At 38.3% G+C, this 22,722-nt stretch overlaps 1 protein-coding gene across 3 annotated transcripts in view; it reads left to right on the forward strand.

Moving 5' to 3' along the window:
- LAMA2 (laminin subunit alpha 2) overlaps positions 1-22,722 on the forward strand; it is a 348,381-nt gene that overhangs the window by 179,312 nt on the left and 146,347 nt on the right. For all 3 annotated transcript variants that reach the window (XM_042017501.1, XM_042017503.1, XM_042017502.1), the window contains exons 13-16: positions 4,246-4,353; positions 4,925-5,136; positions 11,565-11,676; positions 15,138-15,251. In XM_042017501.1, coding sequence (XP_041873435.1) covers positions 4,246-4,353; positions 4,925-5,136; positions 11,565-11,676; positions 15,138-15,251 — 546 coding nt within the window. The remainder of the gene's footprint in view (positions 1-4,245; positions 4,354-4,924; positions 5,137-11,564; positions 11,677-15,137; positions 15,252-22,722) is intronic.

Here is a 22,722-nt window from a genome sequence, read left to right on the forward strand (position 1 = left end):
TATTTATTCATATGTGAAATTTTCTGTCTTCAAATTACTTTTTAAATATAAATACAAAGTGGAATGATTTGAAGGTCATCCTTTGGTGGCCAGCCACTTTCCTTTGACTTTGTGGAGGACTTCTTTCTGTTGCCTACGTGTAACCACATAGTGCCGTATCAGATACCCCGGTTCATATTTAGGTGCTTTAATCACAAACTGAGTCTCTTCTTAACTGACAGAAGAGCATTTTACTGCTTAATGAGATAAAGTATTATAATCAACACCCTGTTTAATGGAGATAGCTCCTAATCTTCTGAAGTTACATTTGGCAGATGTTCAGAAGAAATGAGGCAGCCCCCAGTGCAGTGGACTAAGTGCTAAACCTTTACAGGCAGAGTAACAAGAGGCATTGGAGAGGGAGAATGCGAATCTTCATGCAGTAATTCAATAATATGGTGGAATATAAACCTGTACAAGAAGGAGGTATTCTCCAAGGACATTAGCAGGAGGGATCTTGACAGCTTGCCTTGGCAAAGCATTGGCAGCAGATTCACTAAGTTCAGGAAGATAAAGACTTGTAGAATTTGATTTCCATATGAAAAGATGCAAGCTTTCCTCATCTCTAGCCTTGCTAATGTTTGTAGAAATGCTTTTTCTTTTCAGTGCTGTATTTGTGGTTTGCTATCACTTGTCTTGGCTTAAAAGTAATTTTAGTGGGACAAGCATATAACATCAAAGCATGCTTTACACAGTGTAATACTGGGTGCTTCCTACTACCCTTGAGCTCTCTTGCTGTTGAGCAGGGGCATTTGTTCACAGGAAAGGAACCATCTTTTCTGCATCAGTTTGGTTGACCCTCTGTCAGGGTGTCATAAAATAGTCTTGTCTGCTCTCTGGTTTTATCCTTAAGAGCACGTAACATAATAGTACAGTTAACTGTGAACAATTGAAAAAAGCCCCAAAAACTATGCCAGAAACTTCTTTGAACTAAGATAGCTGTGATTTCCCTCTCCTGTGCTTGTTATTTCTTGGGGATTCTGTGACTTTTTTTGAACACGTAGATTCTGCCTCCGAAGCTGGGAAGACGTATTTGATATATTAATCTAAAAACAGGTGGGAGAGACAATGGGAATTCTGTGGAACTTCCTTGACATTTTTAGACAGCTATTCTTGTCTCAACAATACATGCCTCTGTCACCAGCAAGGCAAACTTTTATGCCCTGTTCTCTTTGGTGTTGATGGCTTCAGATGACAATCCTTGAAGCAGAACTCTGAATCTTTGGGTGATACAGAGAAAAACGTGCAAATAGAGGGATCTCACAGGTGCCCAGTTTCTGTATTGCCCTTGCACTTAAAATTCAGTGAAAAGTACCTTTTGCATGAGGTAACATGCAGTGCATGGATTGACCTCTGAATTCCTTTGCCTGTGAGTGAACTTGTTCTTTAATATGCAGAGGAAGGAAATTACCATTGCGAACAATGGCAGAAGGAAGTAGTACTTTTTGGTTTATATAAGTTTGAGGTTTTTTCTTATCTATATTGGTATTACACAGCATACAAGGCAAATACACAATCTGAACTGTGAGGTATTCTCTATGATAAGTGTCATTTGGGGACCTTGTCTTCAGTGTGTGATGCTGTTCATGATATGCAAATATTGCCAGTTGCAGCAGTGAAACTCAGACTGCTGTGGCTAGCAGAGACCTCAAGAGACTTCTTAGTCATATTCCAGCTCTTAGGCATTATATCCAGAGTATCTCTGGCATGTTGAACTGCTGCTAATTAATGAACTACTTCAATAGCATTTTCAAGTAATTTGATACTGTTTTGACCATCCTTACAATCAGCTTTCTTTATAGTCAGGCTGAATCTTCTTCATGCCTTCCCTGCAGTTGCCAGAAGGAAATAAAAATGGCCATTTCATTTTTCCAGACTTCTACGTTTTGGTAAATTATTTTCCTGTTCCTTCTGAGCGTTCTCTTTTTTGGACTAGTCAGTCCACCCCTTTCCTCTTGTGTTTCCTGTTGGTTGTATTTTAGGAGTTCCTAATCCATTCTAGCTGCCTTTCCTTTAGGGCTTTTTCTTTTTATTTTCCTTTTTTTTTTTTTTTCCCCTGCTTTGTGACCTATCAGTTCCTCTGTTGGATTTTTATATACTAAGGTAAAGGTTATGTAGCTGGGAAAAAGTAAAACCTGTCTTGGTTCATAATTTTTATGGATTGCCTGAAACTGCCTAATCTTTGTTTTCCCCTTATTTTAACTTTCTTGCATCTTTGGCATTAGTCTGAACTTGAAATAGAAATGATAAAATTCTGCAAAAGTTACTCTTCTAAAATGTTTGTCTACAGCTGAAAGCAATTCTGGATACTTCTTGCAGCATTTCAGATATTTAAATTTTCTACATTCCTCTTGCAGTTACAAACCAGTGCTTAGACTTGACCACAGGCTGTAACAGCTGTATCTAAGGGAAAAAGTCTTTTTATGTTGTTACGGTCAAGGCTTTAAGTAGTTGCATTGGTACCAGCAGGTTTGGACACTATGTAGATAAGTGTGTGGTGCTACTGTTTGCCAGTGACACTAAACTAGAAGGAGCTGCAGACTCCATCAAGGGTAGAGAGGCCTTACAGAGAAACCTGGACAGGCCAGAGAGCTGGGCCATCACCAGCAAAATCTAACAAAAGCAAGTGTTGGATTCTGTCCCTGGGATCGGGTCATCCTACTTACACACACAATTTGTGAGGTAAGAGGGTGGAGAACAGCGACGTGGAAAGAGATCAGGGGGTTTGAGTTGATGGCAAGTTGAACATGAGTCAGCAGTGCCCTGGCAGCCAAAAGGGACATGCATGTCCTGGGGTGCATCAGGCACAGCATTGCCAGCCGGGCAAGGGAGGGGATTATCCCACTCTGCTCTGCACTGAGGTGGCCTCACCTCAAGTAGTGTGTGTACTTTTGGGCACCTCAAGGACGTCAGACTATTAAAGTAGGTCAAGAGGAGGGTGACCAAGTTATTACAAGTTCCTTCCAACTTAAGATATTCTATAATACTATGATCCTACAATATGATCCAAGATTCAGGTTATGAATTGGAGAGAATTTTCTGGCTTTAACCAAACAATTACCTGTCCTGCCTCAGATGCAGGGCTTTTATATGCTTTTATGGCTAATTCAAAATCAGTTGATTTCCAGACCTTAAATGCTGGAAGTTTTTTTCACCACTTAAATTAGATTCATCATAAAATTATGAAGATTTTGACTTTCACTGCTTTCTGTTACGGTATGCAAAAGGATCCAGTATGGTGAACAATTACATCCTTGAGAATAACCAGATTATACTCTTCATAAAAGACTCACAAATGTGCTTTGTGCTCAGCAGTATGCACTGGAAGGGCAGAAGAATCCCTGTGATTTTAATGTTCTGGGAGAGGAGGCTCACATTGCAATGAAGTATGAGGCAGACACGTTTAAAACGCAAAATATAGTTCTTGCAGCATTTGATTTACTTATGCTGCTTCCAATCAATTAACAGAAAGCTCTATTTCTGTGCTGAACTTTGTCATTCAAGTCTGCAGCTTTTGATTTGCATCGTACTACATTCTATTTTTAATGGAATAGCTTGTGTCAATGCCATGATTCTGGGGGCTAAAAGAGCGTGGAAGAAATATACTGTCATGACACAAGAGCCTGGTCATTGACTTCTCACATTGTAGGCTGGGTCAAACTGAGCAAAAGGGCTGAAACATTCTTTTAAAGTAAATTTATTTGACTCCATCAGGGAAAATTCTTACTTTATTTTAGGTTACAGTTCATTCTAAGAAGAACATCACAGCCCTTTTTTTTTTTCCTATTTTGGTAGTTGGCTCCATCAATGAAACTGAAGTTATTGAATTTTCTATAGGTTGCTAAGGCTGCTGATACAGAGGCCAGCCTAAATGAGGACCATATAACTGAACAAGTACATTGAAAGTCTAATGCAAGTATCTAATGGAAATTTGCACAGATTTCATATCTGTTTCTGATTTCTCTGTTAGTCTGTGGGTTTAAGGAATTTTCAGGCTTCGACAGGCGTAGAAGAAAGATGACTAGGTGTGATTTCTAGATGGTTGAGCAAGAAAGGAAGGGTCTGTACATCTGTAATCCTCAGTGATCTGCATGTGGCTTTGCAACACTAGAAATCTACTGATGCTCAATAAAACTGCCCCCAAGTGGTTAAGGCCCATTTTCTTTTATTTATTTTTTTTTTTTTTTCTGTCTTTCTACTCCTCAGGTAGCAGCTGCTGGAGGACATCTGAAATTTACAGTCTCCTATGATGTCACAGAAGAAGAAGAGGAAGGAACAGCTAAATTGATGGTTCAATCTGATGTCATCATAGAGGTAAAGTGATTGTATTTTCAGCCAAAGAAAGAAAGAAAGTGGCCTGCTTCTTCAGGTGTTCGGTGTGAAGTCTGGTGGTTGAGGACACAGAACAGAAGGGTGCACATACTTTCAGCTAATTTCTAGTGTCAGAAAATGGAAACACTTCAGAGAACTAAAAGCTTCAATATCTCGAGGAGTCTCTGGTATTATTGCAATTGCTTAGAAAACTGTAATGCTTCTTGTTCATCAGGAGGAATGAAGAAACAAAATAATTGGTCATTTGAGGTAACACTTTCACATTCTTTCAGCAGATCCATTCTTTTGCACCTCAGCATTGTATGAATTTGCTTTTGTCTCCACAGAGCCATGCACCATGACACTAGGTTTTATCTGAATAACCCAAACTTTCTTTTCTGCTGCTTTTCAATTCTATCAGGCAAGCCCATTTCAAGTTTATGAAAAGTGAATATTATTCCTGATATTTATTATTCTTCTAAAATATATTATTCAATAAATCATGTACCCCAATTGGCTTTTTTTTTATGACTTTTTTCATATTTAGATCTCTCTCTTTCATGCCTCTCTCTAGGGAGGTGACTTGAAAATCAGCACTCCAAAAGGGATAATTCACCTGCAGCCTTCTGAAGAGCACACTGAAGAAATTGTGCTGAAACCAGAATCTTTCTCCATGCATGGCACCGATGTTCCAGTCAGCAGGAGGGAGTTCATGACTGTCCTTGCAAACGTAAAGAGGATCCTCATAAGAGCCACATACAGCAATGGGATGAATGCCATCTACAGGTGAATGTGAGGAACGGGTCTCCTTGCTAGAGGCAGCTTCTCGGAAGAGTTGTTTTCTCTCTTCAGAGAACGAGGCTGATGTAATTTAAAACACTCTAATTTATTATCATGAAATCCACAGCATTCATTTACACTTTCAAACTCTTGTTAATATGTTTTTCATTTTGGGTAGGCAGGAGGAGGAAGGCAACAGAAAGAAGCAGCCTTTTAAGAAAATGAAATTACATGGACTATTAAGGCATGAATGACAGTTCTATAAATATATTTATTTTGTGAACACGGTAATTCCCATGTATATGGTGAATCATGGAGTGAGGTAATAACATGTTGAAGTAGGAAAAGATATATTGCTTATATATTGTTTTTCCCATTTAATGACCATACAGGGCCACATTAACAGTGGACCAGAGAATAATATCCTGAGCCTCCAAACTGGAAAAGTGCCTCAAGGGGAATTCTGTGTGTTTTTAATCAGTACCACACACAGAACTGGCTAATCCCAAAGCCTTTCCCTTGATTTATGTCAGGATGCTGCATGGACTGCTCAAATCCACTGATTTGATGTGAACTCTTCTGAGTCCTCTGATAAAATTAAAGACATGTGAAATGATTCAGTTGTTCTATTTCAGTTGCTGCAGTGTGTTTGAAACTGTAAAGCTCATCTTGCATTTCAGATTTTCCTAAGTGTGTGAACAAATACTCCAGATTGGCTAGAAGAAAACCTCTCTCCTGATACTGTGTGATTAACATTAATAGTTAGTTGGCATAAGTAATATTTTTTAAATGTGTAATGGAATTGATTGCATAGTAGTTTTTTACTCACAAGGCATGAAACCTGAAATGCTCTCTAATCTACACATCAGTTGATTCAGTGGCATAAACCAATTTGGAATGGAGGGAGCTGATAGCACATTTAGTGATTATTTGCTGAGAGCACAGACACAGTTTTTGCTGCTGTGAAATTTCTTAAGCAATCTAACCATCATTTGAATACTTAGGTAATTAAAATATATCCTAAATTGAAAGGCAGGTTGTGTCAACAGAGTGCAGTTTTCTGATTTGAGCTGTGGCAGTGTAAATTTTTTCCCTGCTAAAAAGAATTCTTCTGTCTCTCTATTTTCCTGTGCTTAGTTAGTATGTATTACATCTCTGAAAGTAAGTTTGTGAATCATAACTAGCTTCAGTTTGGGCCAAACTGCTTCCTAATTTGCTCATTCAGTCATCAGCCTTGTATTCCTTTGCATCTCCTTGGATCCAGTTTGAAAGCCTTTCATGGCCATCAGCTTCTTGTTTGAGGAGAGCCAAAAGACCAGGCCAGAGCTCACCTCTTATGCACTATGAGCAGACCATGAGAAGGTGTTAATTCACAGCTTACAGCTGAGACTAGTGGGAGCTCAATGAATGATGATCCTCTGCTCTCTTCTCATTCAAATAAAAAAAGCCCCAAACCATTAGCCAGGATTTTCCAAACTAAAGGAGTGCGGGAGCATACTGAGTGGTATGGGAAATGCAAACTTTTAAAGGAGATATGTATGATTGACTTTCTATGGGGCAAAGGTGTTACTAGGTATTATGGGAAGCACAAACTTCATTTGATGCCTTAGGTTTTAACTTTTATATTTTTCAAATCCTGGACTGCCTAGTGTGTAACTCTGAAGTTTCTTGTGGCCTGTTAGCTGCTGTTCTCTCATGCTGGTTAGACATAACAAACCCTCTCTAGGTTTGCTCTTCAAGGACACCAGGCCCCAAAATAAGCTAAAAGCCTTTGAGAGGAGGACTTGGGGTATTTACATCATTAACTGAAGTTATAATTGGAGAATTAACCCTGATATGCAAATGGACCAAACTTACAAAAGTGTGAAGAGCCCATGACCCAGCATCCATCTTGGGTGGAGCCCCTCAGAGGCTCTACACTCCCAAGGTCTACCTTTGAAGGCCCTTAAAATAAATACCTACTTTGTCTTACTTTGTCTAGACTCTGTTTTCAGGTAGCTACTTCAAGGCATCACATTAATCAGAGGTTTACATATATCTGTGTACTGACATTTGTACTAGTAGGAGAAGGTGCTTTTTTCCTACAAAAAGCACCTTGGCTGGGCAGTTAAAGTAAAAAAAAGTGCAGTGCTAGAAGTGTAATGGCTCCATCCTGCCTATACTGTGGAACAGGGGGGAAGGGATGGGTGAGATCCCCTCTGGGCAACAGTGTAGAGCTCAGGTAAGCACCAACATGTAGAACTGACACAATCTGTAGAATGTGCCTTGTAAGTAAGAAATGGCAGAGCTGTCAGTGGCAAATTTGGAAGACTATACATCATTGCCTGCATCCCAGATTACTGCTTTAGCCATTTGGTCATGTGTGGTGCACCACTGTTTCATAGTCTTGTTCATATTCAGCTTTTGGCAACAGTTTTGTGGTGTGTTAAAGATAGTTTTCTGAAAGCATTTTTTTGAAATACTCTTTAAGAAGAGCTCTGCAACACACATACAATTTATGCTTTGCCTGTTGGTAGCCACCAGCTCCTAGATGTAGTGACATTACAGTTGGGAAGATTGGTCCCTTAAAGACAGTGAGTTAAAAGGCGGTTAGGGGAAGGAGCTGAAATGATTTTGAAGAGTATCCTTTTTTTCTAGAAATGGTCTTATATTGCTGGTACATTTCTATCTGTCCCTCTGAAGTCTCTTACCAGAGAAAAATGTAGTGGTTGCTGTATTACTGTGATTATTGTCAGCACGTCCACAAATCTAAACTAAACAATTTTATTGAGTGCTGCCAGGGTGCTCATTGCAGTTTAGCATGACAGAAGAGCGGATGTGAAATTCCAATCACAATTAAACAAATTCAGTTTTTCTTCTTTGATTTAACTGTAGCAATCATAGTTTCATCCGTTAGGATGTGATTTTCTGAGTGGAGTTAAGTCTCCTCAGAACAGTTCATGGTCCCAGTCACCTGTTGTAGCAGCAACAGAATCTACTGTCATCCAGCCCACCTTATATTCTGTTGTGTAGGCATATTGCTAATTTTCAGGATGTGCCTCATTACTGACTGTTTTATATTCTCTTTGACTTTCACTCATGCTAAAACACACTAGGTGCAAAGCTGCGCTCATAACTCCTAAGATCATGCAAAATAACCCTTTTCTCCATATTCTTCCCATTTAGTTTTTCAGGGAAAATGGAGACCCAATGAAGAAGATACTGTTTGTGATATCTAGGGCTGATTAAGGACTACTGTTGATGGTCTCCAAAGGAAGAAATTTTTGAAAAGAAACAGTGTAGAGCTAAGCCTTAATAGATAAGTAGATATGAATTAAAAGGTTTTCATTGTCTTTAAACAGGTATGTGCAGTGGACAGATGGATATTCCTCTGAGAGGGTTAAGAGGGTTTGGCAGAGAGACAAAAATATTACAGGGTTATTAGATCCTTCATGAATGACAACTTCTGCCTCAAAGCACCAGCAGAATTATGCAACATACTAATTAGAGATTGCTATATTAAGCAACCTGTTCATTTAAATACTGAAAGTTTTCAAAATGGATAATGTCACCACATGTGTAAGATTTCCAAGGGTGCTGTTATAATCTGTGCTTAAAAAGAGACCAGAATAGAGGCATAAAGTAACTTTATTGCAGTCATGTAGAAAGAGACTTAAAAATTCAATGGAGTTGTCTCCAGCTGGCAAGAGCTTTAATTTAAAGATTCTATTTTTAACCCTTGTTTAGCTGAACCTACTAGAAACATTACTTAATCTGTAATGCTTTCAAGTAGCCACTAAACAATATTAATGCAGTAGTGCTGGGTTTGACTCAGGCATGGTTTTGTGTACATTTTTTTTGGTCATTTTAAGCTTTCAGTGTTGTTATTGCTCTGTGGTGTAATTAGGAAGCTTTCTTGTATGAGTGGGCAGTTAGATGATCAAGTAGCATTAAAAATGAGAATACAGAAATGCAGCAATCAATCTGAAGGTGAACCCAGCTTCTGGGTTTAAATCCTGGTCCTCCTCTAACTCGGCAGATCTGCCAAACTGTTGCAGTTAAGTCCATCTGTGGTAGAAGCAACAGGCCAAGAAAAGATAACTCTGTCTTACTGTTTCGTTTGATCTAATACTGCTAGCTTGTGCTTCAAAGGAAGTTTAGTAGCACTGTTTATTCAGTTTCAATATTGAGAGTGGTCATTGATGGTAAGTGTTGCAAACATGCAGATAGGCATTGGAAATTGTGGTAGTGAAGAGAATAGATTGCTTGCAAGCACATATAGAAGAGTCAGTGCTAGACACAAGGAGAAAGAGGGAAGAACAGGCCAAGGGTTTTTTTCCATATGCAGAACTGGCTTCAAGACAAATGAGCAATGATTGGGTCACTACTTCATGTGCCTTATGTAGCTGATGTGATTCAGATGCCTGGCACAGCAGACAGTAAACTGTGCTGATACTGCCTGAAACATCCCCTTCCCTTTTAATCTTGTTTGTTTTTAGAAGTCAACAGTTGCCTGCTGACAGTAACAGTCAGCTTAAATATTTGGTCTTGATGTCAAATCTCAAATTGTTCATGCATCTCCAGGATCCAGTGCCCCATTACTGCCAGCATTATGTATTTTAATGAATGCAGAATAGCATTGAGGAATCAAAATTGCAACATCAAAATGGGAGAAAAGAAAATCACTGCAGCTTTTTTCACTGACTAACTGTTAATGCTAAAAACTGTTAAACACATTAAAATCCCATTTAGCAAATAGCAGAACGTAATGAAAATTGGAACAATTCAGTGAATACAAATGTGGGATAATACTGGGAGGATTGTTTCTGTGTGTTAGTGCTTCTCTTTGTTCCAAGATCAATGCTGAGAGGGAACTAACTGTAGTTCAAAGGAGAAATAAAATTTGAGCTTTTATTAAAAAAATTGTTTCTTCATATAAAGATTTTTTTTTTCCTTAAAATTTTAGATTTTTTTACTGGTAATCACTCTTTGATATCTAATATACTAGAAATTGGTTATCTTATTGTAAGGAAAATTCAAATGAATGATTGCAAAATAAATGTACAATGGAGTGAAGGGGGTATACTGAAAAGTGAGAGAGAATTTACTGAAGATCTGGGTAGGAATAAGCATCCTTCTCTTAAAACAGTATCAAGAACCTTTTACAGAGGTTCTTGTATCACCAAATTGGATTGATGTTTCTAGCTGCATTACAGACAATGGTAGTTCCTCCAAAGTCCAGTCATATTCCTAGTGGTGGTAAAATTTCTGTTTTTCTGAAGTGTCTATCTTAATTTCAGAAATCTTCCCCATTTTTCCCATTACCTTTCATGTCTGTCTTTTTTGGAGTAGTCATGAAATCTAGTGGGAAAATATTCTGTCTTAAGCTTTCCTCCAACCACTGCAGTAACGACAGAATATTTTTCTTGGATGTTTTCTTGTCCAAGGTCATCCAAATAATTTTCAGGATTTTTTTGCAGCCAAAAGATAAATGCCCTATTATGAAGAGGAAAAAAACCAGTTCAAGTTTTCCAAAGAAAATTAATTACTTTTTAACAAAATGTATGTCATGATAGAAAGGTGTTTTCTGCTGAAGACGACTTCAAAACAAGCTCTTCAAGTAGCTCTAGTTATCAAACACTCTGTTAAGATTACTGGGTGAAAATAGAAGTAATTTAGCCTCCGTAATACCTTAATATTCCTTTGAATTTTCATAAGTATTAAACTCTCAAATCCCAGTTTCTTTCCCCAGAAGGAGGCTCTTGAGGTAAACTACATCTGTTTCTGATAATAGCTGTAAGATTATCAAAAGACTTCTGTTGTTTCTCTCATCATACTTCCATGCTTTTGAAATAAAATCATGGTCAGTGTTCACCTAAACAATGGCTGTTTGGAACTTTTTTCTCTGTCATTGGGGAGACCAGGGTATATGGCAGAAGATTTCCTTCTTTCATGCACATTCATTTTTCTTTCATATGCATAATACTTAGACCCTCAATCCTTCTGGACAGGGCTCACATCTTTTCAGAGGTCAAATCTCAAGGGTGAAAAAATTCAAAACTTAGTAATGTAATATTTTAGAAAGCTGGACTAGAGGTTCATAAATTTTGAAGACCGTGCTTAGTGTCAGATTTGCTCTATATGCAGCTGCAATGCAAGTTGGCACATGTGGCTTGCAGGCCAGGAATAGCCTTCCATCTCCTGGTGCAGTGCTGTGAGACTTTTGAAATCTATTTTTATCAGTGGGTATCTGACCATAGTCTCCCTTACATGATGAACAAAAATAGTAACAGACATATAGTTTAGGAAGAAATACAGGAATACAAAAACCTCCTTATTTTTAAGCAGGAAGACAGAAACAGGGCACTGCATGCCACTATAAAGTGTTTGTTGCATTCAGCTGCACATATCCATCTAATTTGCTATTTTGCCTGTTTAACTTCTGTTACATCCAGAATAAGAAGTGTTATTATGGAAGCTGCTGACCACACTTTGAGGGGGAGAAGGACAGCATCTGCAGTGGAGTTGTGTGAGTGTCCTCCAGGCTATGATGGTACCTCCTGTGAGGTGAGTATCATGATGCAGTCTAGTTTGATGTTGTTAACACCATGATAGCTGAAAGCAGACAGTGGACCTGTGTTGGTAGAAAATAGTAAGAGAGCTGTCCATTCCTGTTAGGAATTTGCCATGGCTTGACTAGTTACCTTTATTTCCAGGTGACGGTTCATTATATTTGATAATATTTAAAATCTGAAGTTCTGTGCCTCTGTGGTGATTTCTAACTTATGAAAAGACATTTTGGTTAATAAAAAGGAAGTGAAAGCAATATTTGTACTCTTCAGCCAATTGTTAATGGATGAACCTGTCATCTGTAGAAGGAAAATGGCAGTTATCTGACCTGTGCACAACAAAGCCAGATCAAATTATTTGAGTTAATGGGGTTGAGTTTCCTCTTTTGTTTTCCCAGGGCTTTGCCATTTGCCTTGGAGTTGTTGAGAATTGCATGTGTGTTCTTCTAAGGATTGTGTCCCTTTATTTTGCTCCTGTTACAGATAATAACGTAGACACGTGCTCAGAAAAATACCCACTTCCCTAACAAATCCATTAGTTCACACAGAATGTGTTTGTACAAGTATACGTATGATTAACTACCTCACGTGGGCATAGCTTGGGGTAAATAGGAGCCAAGAAAAATTCTTCAAAAGCTTTGCCTTTAAGGAAATAGTTTCAAACACCGAGATGCTCTGCTTCACAAAACTACAAACAGTATGCCATTTACACAGGCACTCTAGGCATTTGCTTGTCAACTCTTTTTTTCTTTAAAAATTTTCACGCTTATATGTGATATTTAGGGCTTAGGGTCTAGTCTCATGCCAAATGTGGTTGCTTGTTGCTGGGGCTAGATGAACTAATGTAGAAAGAAGGCCTGAAGGAATTATTGGATATTCCTATCACTTCCAAAATGGTACAGATGGAAAAATAACTGGAGAACAATAGTTTTTACCTCGGCTGAGAAATAATTTTAAAGCCTGGCCACTGTCTGTCTGTTCAGTTATTTTAAGAGAAGTGCTGGATGCAGTATCATTGTGCTTCACACTTTTTTTTCACTTGTCCATTTATTCTCCCAGTGCAGATTTAGGTGTGATGTCCAAAAGAGCAATTGGAAAAGCCCTAGTTGCAGATATTTCAATATCTACTTTTGTTGCAGAAGCTGAAGAACTTGGGTAGAATTCCTGTCTTGGTGTTGCTGAAACTATCTGTCCAGCATTGTGTCCTTCAGTGCTAAACCTTCTCTTCAATCATAAACAGTCCCTGAAATTTGATACATACTTAAGATCATACTCCACAAGAGAAAGCACATATATATAGCTGCCAATTTAAAGTTTCTATGTATGCTAGTGGGCATAGGTAAAAAAAAAAAGGAGAACTTTTAGATTTCCAGACAGACAGTAGCTAGCAAAGTATGGAAAGAGAAGTTGAAAGTGCCTTTTCCTTTTTTTTTTTCAGTTACCATTTTTGTTCCTTCTTCTGAATACTTTCAGCCTTGTCCAGCATTTTACTTCTACCAGTTTCAACCTAGCAGAGTTTCATTTTTATTGATTTTGTGCAGTTTTTCAGTTCCATTTTCTCTTCATTATTTAATTTAATGTATGTATTTTTCTCCTGCATAATGATGTTACAGTACCTGGCACAGATGCTGCAGCACTAAAAACAACTATTTTTTACTTATTTTTGTGCTATGAATGTTTTGGCATGATCAGTCTTCCAAAGACAATAAATCCCATTTAAATCATGCTGTCTCTTTTAAGATTGTTCCATTATATAAATTTGGAGTTTATTTTTTACAAGATTCTGGCCAAATAAAATTCTTACATTTTTGCATGTGTATGAACACAGAATTGCATAGGCACAGGTAAAGCAGATAAAATTTTAGATTTCTAATACCAGTTGGTTTCGTTTGTGATAGTTACTGTGCTCCACTCATGAATTTTCTTGCCTTTGTCAACATCTTCATATCTAATTGCTCTTCTCCCTCAGATTTTTTCCCATTCTCTGTACTCTTTTACTTCTGCTTCAGAAGAAGTTGTGTTTAACGTGCATCACAATGATGAGCAAGAACTTTCCTGACTTTTGAATGTTACGTAATTTCTTTTCTTAAGATCTCAATCTGTAATCTTTTAGTTCTGTTCTAAGCCCTGATATTGATATTTCATGTCTAAGTTCTTAAAATTAGTGACTTTTAGAGCCTTGTCTTGAGCAATATCATGTGTATCTGTGCACGAGAACATTATTTTCAGTCACCAACAGAGGAAGAAGATTTATGGATTTATGCAGAAACCACTTGCATCTCATGCCACAGAAAGAAAAATACAATATCTTTTAACCTGGTTTTAGGTTTTGGGTTTTGTAACTCTGGATGGGGATTTTTTAGGATCGTGTAACCAAGAATGTAAAGAAGGAAAAACAAGGATAATGTCTCAGCTTTTGGAATGTTTTTTTAAAGAATAATTCCAATTAATCTTTAGATTACTTTCACATTTTTCAAGAGTAAGACAAAAAGGGACATGTTTATTTGTATAAAGAAGAGCCTGTTTGTTACGTTTTTGAAGCGTGTATATGAAGTGGAAAAGATTGCTTTTATTAAATGATACTTCTGGTATTCTGTCAGTGAAAAATTTTCTCTTTGCATTATCCAGATGCTTTTGAAGGTCATAACTCTGTCATGTGCTTTTTTATCTAATGCAAAATTATTGGATCACATGAGCAGTCTTACTGTAGAAGGATAGTTTGCAAAAACTGTAAAGCCATTTGTGAGATATATAGTAGGGAAGACTGCTGCTTGACATCTTATTATGAGCAAATGGAGTAGCTGAATTTTTGCTGATGAATCACAGTTGTATGGTGTCACCCTTCCTACAAAACTACTGGCCATGCATTTAATATTGATTTGAATTTTAGATTTAAAAAAGAAATTTAAAAAATCAGAGCAGTTTCTTAGAGGGAAATTACTATTCTTTAAGGAGCACAATTTGTAAATAAAAGGATGGCCTTGGTTTCAGCCTGTGCTTCATTTCAGTGTAGCCTTTTGCTGGAGTCCTAACAAGACAAAATGGTATTTTAATTGCTCTTTGCGCCTGAACTTCTCAGAAAACATTTTTGGTGTTTGGAGGATTTTTCCCCCTTCTCTCTCCTTCAGTATTTCACCTTCTGGCTGTTTTTCAGTCTGTACCTCTTGCTTTGATGCTGTCATATTTCAGTTCTTCATTTCTCTGCTTTATTTTACCATTTCAGAAGAACGATCAAGTTAAGGCTTCCTCTAATCTCACACCTGCCACTAAGGCTAAGGTCAGTGCAAAGCCACAGCACCAGAAAGAAGAATTTTCTAGAGAAATGTTGGTATTTTTATTCATTTGGCAAGTATGTTTTTTGTGTTTGCAAGCATCGAATCCAACAAAATTTTTAAAATCCCATTGCTTCATCTGTTCAAGCAAGAGTTTATCTAAGTTTTTATCTAACTTATCTTGCAGTCATGCTGGCCTCGACACAGGCGTGTAAATGGCACAGTTTTTGGTGGAGTCTGTGCACCATGTACGTGTTTTGGTCATGCAGACATGTGTGATGACATCACGGGAGCGTGCCTGGTAAGTGTCACTACGGGAAACAATGGACACGGCCAACATCACTTCAATAAACCTGTGCAATTGGATTAGTGACCTCTGAGACCTGAAATAATCAAGAAGAAAAAAGCCGGAGAGTAACAGAAGAGATCTTTATGTTGTGGTTAAGGATCCTCTTATACCAAGATCTGGTATCTTTAACAATTAAAAAAAAAAAAGATTTTATTTATCACATAGGATCTATGTTTTAGAATAGAATCAATAGTATTAAGGTATGGCATGCAGAAAGCAGCAGATGGATGAATGCTTTTTCTTGCAAGATTTGTCTTCTTCTCCTATTTGTCTCCTGCAATACATTCAATTTATAGTATGTAGCAGGTAACTTCATAAATTCTGTACTAGTTTGATGGGAAGATATTGTTAATGTCTTCCTTCTTCTAAATTCTAAATTCTACTAAATTCATAGTAAACCTTGAAGGAACACTTAATGAACTGTACTTCAGAAAAGTAATAAAAGCATATGATCTCAGATAAATCAGATTTTTTTTTTCCTTGTAGACTATGGAGATTTTATGTAGTTACCGACTAATTCAGCAATTAAATCTGTGATATTATCCATAGTAAGCCTACCAGCACACCACTGTTTCCAGCCTGTTCAGTAGCCTTTTGGAATGGGTGAATTATGCTGAATGTACTGTTCTGATTGACTCAAGGGCATTTTTAGTTTATATTGTCTGACATGGCATGAAGCTTGAAACAACATGTCTAATTTCATTAGTCTTGCAGAAACACAATTTCAGCCAGTCCCAGTTTAGTGGGATATGCTCTCATTTCCCTGCAGAATTTCAAGCAGACTCTGTAATGTGCATGTTTCTAAGTGTTCCCTTTTATTTCCTTAAGAAAAACCTGCTGGGAAAATGCCAAAATGAAAATTCACGCTTTTTCCAATATAATTTGGCACTTAGAATTATTACTGTTCTTCCTGTTTTGCTCATAGAAGATGTTTAATTGCATTGCAGTGCAAAACAAGATGTCCTTAATGTGTGGATCAGTGAATTTTTCAAATTGCTTTTTCATGAATAGGAGCTTAAAATTATTCTCAATTTAATTATACTCTAAGCCTCAAAGAAGTACCTAGAATGAAAAACATGTTTGACATGACAGTCATGTTTTGAATCCTTCACTTAATACTCAGGAAAAATGTTTATCACTAGGGTAATATGGATTTGTGTTTCCTGACAAAAATTTTTTGCATTAATAACCATATTCTCCAGCTACAATGTTTATAATATCAATGTGGGATAAAATCAATTAACAGGAGAGAAAGGGAAGGAAGAATCTTGTTTAAGGTATGCCATAACTGTTGACTGTTTTGCTTAGGGGTACATAGCCAGATATAAGTTCTAATGTTGTTGGCTTCTGTGTCTTCAAGTTTTAGCCCCTGCACAGCTTCCCTCTTTATTTTTGTCTGTGGCACCAGCCTGGATGAAAGAGAAGGCCACGTAGCTGCATATTGCTTTTTGTGCTGTTTGGCTGATGTGAACTGTTGACTCAGACAGTGGAGCTCCCCCTTCTGATGTTTCAAGGGTGCTGGTGTAAGATAACGCAGCGCTGACAAGGAAGTGGAAAATAACCAGCTGAAGATGCACTTTCATCTATACATGTTATCAAGCAGTCTCTATTTTATGTGTTCTGTAGTTTATACTAGATCAGGCTATAGAGAAGAGGCGCACAGGGAGCTTAAAATCAGTTCTGGATTTTCTTACAACTTTGAAAGCACTGTAAGTCAGATCGGTTAGTATCCATGCAGGCTATTAAATGCTGCTATTCAATTTGGATCATAAGCCTTTTGAAGTGAAAGAGAGAAAAGTCTGAATGCTGAAAAAGAGAAATGTTTCACATCAAAGGCATTCTTTCTATTGAGGTTTACACAGCCTTTTGGCCTCCTTATTATTATTCATGGTGTTTTTTCAGTAATACAACAGACAATTTAGGCACCTAATTTACTGATATGATACTTCTTTTTGCTCTTTCTTAGCTTTGAAATGTAGTTGAAAAGAAGCTGAAATGTGTTTTTGACTCATGATAAAAGCTCAAATCATCTGCTTCGACACAGGCCTGTTGAAAAAGCTCATTTCAACGTATATCTTGCAGTAACCTGCAAAGCCCTTTGATCCCCACAGCAGCCATAGAGAGCTGCATGATACCTCGTTCTCATTACCACTGTGATATACATAACTGCTTTGGTACATAGGGCAATTTCGAACATTCAGAAATATTCTTTTGTACTATTACACACACACATTCACAGTAGCTTTAGAAGATTGGTTAAACCTAAACCTTGTAAAAAGCAAGCGCATTTCAAGGTGTTTCATTCATTGCAGGATACTATGTTCCTATTAGTAAGCCCAGAGAAAGTAGATCTTTCTCCCCAAAGATATGATCAAATTGCCTAAGTGGGCAGTCCCCAGTGGCGTTCTTTCCGTACTGTATTCCTCTGTGTATAAACAGCATACCCCATGTAGGATGAGGCTGGTATCAGTGGTGGTGGACATGTGCTTTAGACAGTGCTCATCACAAGAACGACAAAATGTCTTTACTCATCTTCAAATACACCATAACCAAATGATATGTCCTAGCTAATTGCAGTACAGGCTCTCACTCAAGTGAAGATACGTAAAGCCTCTGCAACATCCTGATTACATTTGTATTGTAACACCAAGAAAGGGAATTGTCTGTGTCATCTTGACATTACGGTAGTTTGAAAATGCTAACAGAGCTTATTCATGCATCCAAAGACAGAATACCATTGTCTGGTCTAGACAGCTCAGGAATATACTAAAATAGGCACCCAGGCTTACTCTCTTTAGCTGGCTTTAACAGCTTCCCTGGTTGTCTCTGTGACAGGTATCCTGAGGAAGGCAGCAGCATGCCACAAGTGCTATCTTGGACTCTGTCATAATCCCTGTGTAAGGTTTTAGATTCACCACTAGCATTCTATTCTAAATGTTTCTTTCCATATTCATATACACTCAGCTGCATACACAGGAGTGGCTTTCAGTGTGAATTTAGGGTTCACTGATATTGGGCATACAGAAGTTCATTTTGTTTCTTCCAAAAAAGGAGAGCTGGCTCAGTAGGAAATAGTGGAAAATGCACACCAGGACATCAGCAAGGAAGTTTGTGGGGAGCAAGGTCTGAGTCATACACAAACTTTTGGACAAAAATAAATTCTACTGTTTTAATTACACAGAGCTTGTCTAACTGAAGTTTAAAGGTGTATGTGGGAGCCTAGAATGCAGAGAATATTTCTCTGCCTGTTTTGAAAGGTTTTACCCCCCCAGACAGTACTGGTTTTGACCTTTGTCCATGGGAAAATTTGCCTAGCCTCTGGGAAGAATTTGAATCTACAATGGTGTGAATTAGGTGATAGAATACTATGTGAGATTATCACAGGGTGAAAATTTAGAGGTTTTAGGTCTATTTGCATAGTAAATAGATAAAAGTAGAAAACCGCAAAATGGAGGATAAGTTGTAGTTAAAAGCTTCTTTCTCCTTCTTCACTAACTCCGTATTTTGCAGCAATAGTGGTTTGGGATGATTGGATACAGAATTCCTCAGTTCCTGTCTACAGGATTTAGGAACTTGTTGGACATTGGTAAAAAAGTGAAAATATCTTGTGTTTTAAGCTTTCATTGGGTAATTTACCTGTAAACAGGCTGTGAGATCTTGATAAGCTGTCTTCTTGCTGCATTCTTTGCTCTGTGCTATGTCTAAGCCATGCCAGTGGCTTGTGCCCCTTAGATAAGAATTAATAAACACCTCTCTGGAGACTGAGAAGCATGAAGTCCCATTTGCCTCCTTTTTTCTCCTGGCAAAAATCTGAAAGTCTCCCCCATCAGGGAAGACAACAATTAATGAACCAGACAGCGTTAGTGTTTAGAAGTAAAAGATGTCCAGAAAATTAATGCATTCAAAATAGTGTGAGATACAATAGGTGGAATTTGAAAACATAAGTATTTGGACATAAAATTGTTCCTGGCCACAAGTCTATGGATCTGTGAAAGAAAGCATGTATTTTACCAAACCCACTAGATCAATGTGTTGGAACAACCTATATTTCCATGGGAATAAAAAGAAAGCAGATATAACATACTGAGCAGTTTAGAGAAGTTGATAATGATCTATTTTATACCCAGTCTCATGACATTAAAAAAACCAGTACAGTTTTCCTGTAATGTGAAATTAAGACATCAGAGGCTTACGCATGTTTAAGGAAATAATCTCAGTGTAATTAGACATTGCTCAAACCGGATGATGTTCAAAACCATTGCTGTGCATTTGGCAAGTGTCAAACTGAGATTCAGCCAATTGATATCAAGAAAGCACACATTTTTCATGAGTGTTCATAATATTTTTAGAAGGACTTGTCTACTTCAGTACTTAAAGTACTGATCTGTAAATGTGGCAGAGTAGCGTGAAGTTTGATGTATCACTGAAGAGAACAGCAGATCAGGTCATGTACACATGTGACATAATTCTTGTTCTTTGTCCTGTAAGGTCCAAACTGGCTCAGGGAGAAAAGTGTAGGATACATGAGATCATTATTTCTCAGATAAATTCTAACATACACAGTGGAAGGTATGCTCAGATTTTGGTCCTATATGTGTGGGGTTCTCTTTTTTGTTTGTTTTTAAATTCAAATATTGATTCATTGCTTTTGAACATGCTGGGAACCATCAGTACTAGTCACTTTTTATGCACTGCCTCCGAAGGGCATAAGAGCAGGCAATTCCAAAATGTCAGAAGTCAAACAGACAGAAGGCCAGCTTGTCTGAGCAGGGATCTTATTTTGGAGATAAGGCAAAAAAGGTGCATGCTGTGGAAGCAAGGTCAGGTGATATGGGAGGAATACAGAAATGCTGCTTGCCACTCTAGGGGGAAAATTTGTGTGGTCAAAGCTCAACTGGAGTTGAAGCTGGATGGAAGTATGGGGGCCAGTAATAATAGGTTTTTTAAATAGGTTAATAGCAAAAGGCAGTGCAGAAATAACATCAGCCCACTACAGGATGAGGATGGTCCCCTCACAAACAGGAACATAGGCAAGGCAGAGACGTTTAATTCTTTCTTTGCCTTTGTCTCTGACACTGGTGATGGGCTAAAAGGGTCCCCAGGCCTTGAGCTGAAGGACCATGGCTGTGAACGTGATAAACTCCCAGTGTACCCTGAATTAGTGTGGGGTCTACTGGATCCATGTAAGTCTATGGAACCTGATGGGATTCTTCCAAGAATACTCAAAGAGCTGGCTGATGTCATCCTGAGCACTCTCTCAATGATTTTTGAACAGCCTTGGGAACATGGAAAGGCCCTAGTTGAGAGGAAGCTGGCTAACATCTGAATTTTCAAAAAGGTTGAGAAGGATGGCATGGAAACTGTAGGCCTGTCAATCTCACTTCAGTGTATGGCAAAATTATGGAGAAGATTTTTCTGGGAGGTATTGAAAAATACCTGAAGGATGATCAGTCACAGCCAGAATGGCTTCATGAGGGGAAAATCCAGTTTATCAAATTTAATTTCCTTTTGTGGAAAGGTAATCCACATAGGTGATCAAGGGCAGCCAGTTAATGTAATCTTCCTGGATTTCAGTAAATCTTTTCATACTGTTTCTCACAGGATACTTCTGGACAAAATGTCCAGCACTCAGCTGGATAAACACATCATGAGATGGGTGAGCAACTGGCTCATGGGTGAGGCACAGAGGGTTGTAGTGAATGGGGGAACTTCAGACTGGGGACCTGTCACTAGTGGGGTTCCACAGGGCTCCATCCTTGGTCTTGTGCTCTTCAACATCTTGATAAGCAGAACTCAAAGGGATACTAAGTTTGCCAGTGTTACTGAATTGAGTGAAGCTGTTGACTCCTTTGAGGGCAGAGAGGCCCTGCAGAGGGACCTTGACAAATTAGAGGGCTGATCAATCACCAACCAAAAGAAGCTTGACAAAGAAAAGAGCTGGATTTCTGCACCTGGGATGGGGCAGCCTTGGAAGTATGTACAGACTGGGGATTGAGAGGCTGGAAAACAGTGCCATGGAAAGGGACCTGGGGGTCCCATTGAACTTGAGTCAGCAGTGCCCTGGCAGCCAGGAGGGCCCAGTATGTCCTGGGGTGCATCAGACAAAGCATCGCCAGCCAGGCAAGGGAGGGGATTGTCTTGCACTGCTCTGCACTGGGACGGCCTCACCTTGAATATTGTGTGCAGTTTTGGGTACCACAACATAAAAGAGACATTTAGCTATTAGAGAGTGTCCAAAGCATGACTACAAAGATGGTGAAGGGCCTTGAGCTGAAGCCATATGATGAGTGGCTGAAGTCACTTGGTCTGTTCAGCCTGGAGGAGACTGAGGGAGACGTCATTGCAGTTACAACTTCCTCATGTGGGGAAGAGCAGAGGCAGCCACTGATCTCTGCTCTGTGGTGACCAATGACAGGACTCAAAGGAATGGCCTGGAGTTGTGTCAGGGGAGGATTATCTTGGATATTAGAAAAATGTTCTTCACCCACAGAGTGGTTGAGCAATGGAACAGGCTTCCCAGGGAAGTGATCACAGCGCCAAGCCTGACAGACCTCAAGAGGTGTTTGGACAATGCTCTCAGGCACGTGGTGTGACTCTTGGGGAGTCCTGCACAGGAACAGGAGTTGGACTTGATGATCCTACCAGCTATGGATATTCCATCATTCTGTGATTGTGAGGAAGTAAACACAGAGGTCTGGATTGAGTAGGATTAGACATAGTACATGGAAATGACTGACGTTAAAGTGCCAGAAAATACTTCATCAAAGTGGAGGTGGTCAGGTCTTTGTAACAAGAAATGTTTTCCTACAAAATGGAAGGTTTCAGGTGTTTTACTTTAAAAAAAAGCAGAACCTGCAAATACCACTCAGCAAGAGATGTGAAGCTTTAAAGTAATGTATTAGCTTCTCTCACTTTAATAACACCCTTGACATAGAAACTGTTCATATTCTTCAAAAACATTAAGATATGTCTGAGGATATTTAAAGCTAAACTTATCACAAAAGAAGAATCCATTATTTTTCAGAAAAAGTACAAATAATTTGACATAATGTCTTAAAAAAGTTGAATTGCAAAGGATTTTTCTTTTGAAACATTTAAATTTTTTTTTTCACATCTTCTTTTAAAAGCATATTGTTCCCAGCTACTTTTTTTTGTATGGTTGGTAGATTATTTTTGAATGTCAGCACTTGAAATATCAATCAAATGGATTAATTAACTTATGGAAGTCAATTTTAACCCAGCTGACTGTTCTAGAGCCATAATTTTAATTGATTAAGTGTTTCAACAAGTTGGCATTAGATCACAATCTACAAATTATGTTAAAGTATAGTATTGTGATTAAGGCTTTAATTTCAAATATGTGCTGATAGCATGCACTAGTAGTAAGAATGCACCCTCTAAAACAACAAACAGCATTTCTGGA

The sequence above is a fragment of the Corvus kubaryi genome, unplaced genomic scaffold (assembly GCF_017639235.1).
Source record: "Corvus kubaryi isolate FWS band 111438036 unplaced genomic scaffold, C.kubaryi_AGA036_p1.0 split3-73, whole genome shotgun sequence".
In the NCBI taxonomy this organism is placed as follows: Eukaryota; Metazoa; Chordata; class Aves; order Passeriformes; family Corvidae; genus Corvus; species Corvus kubaryi.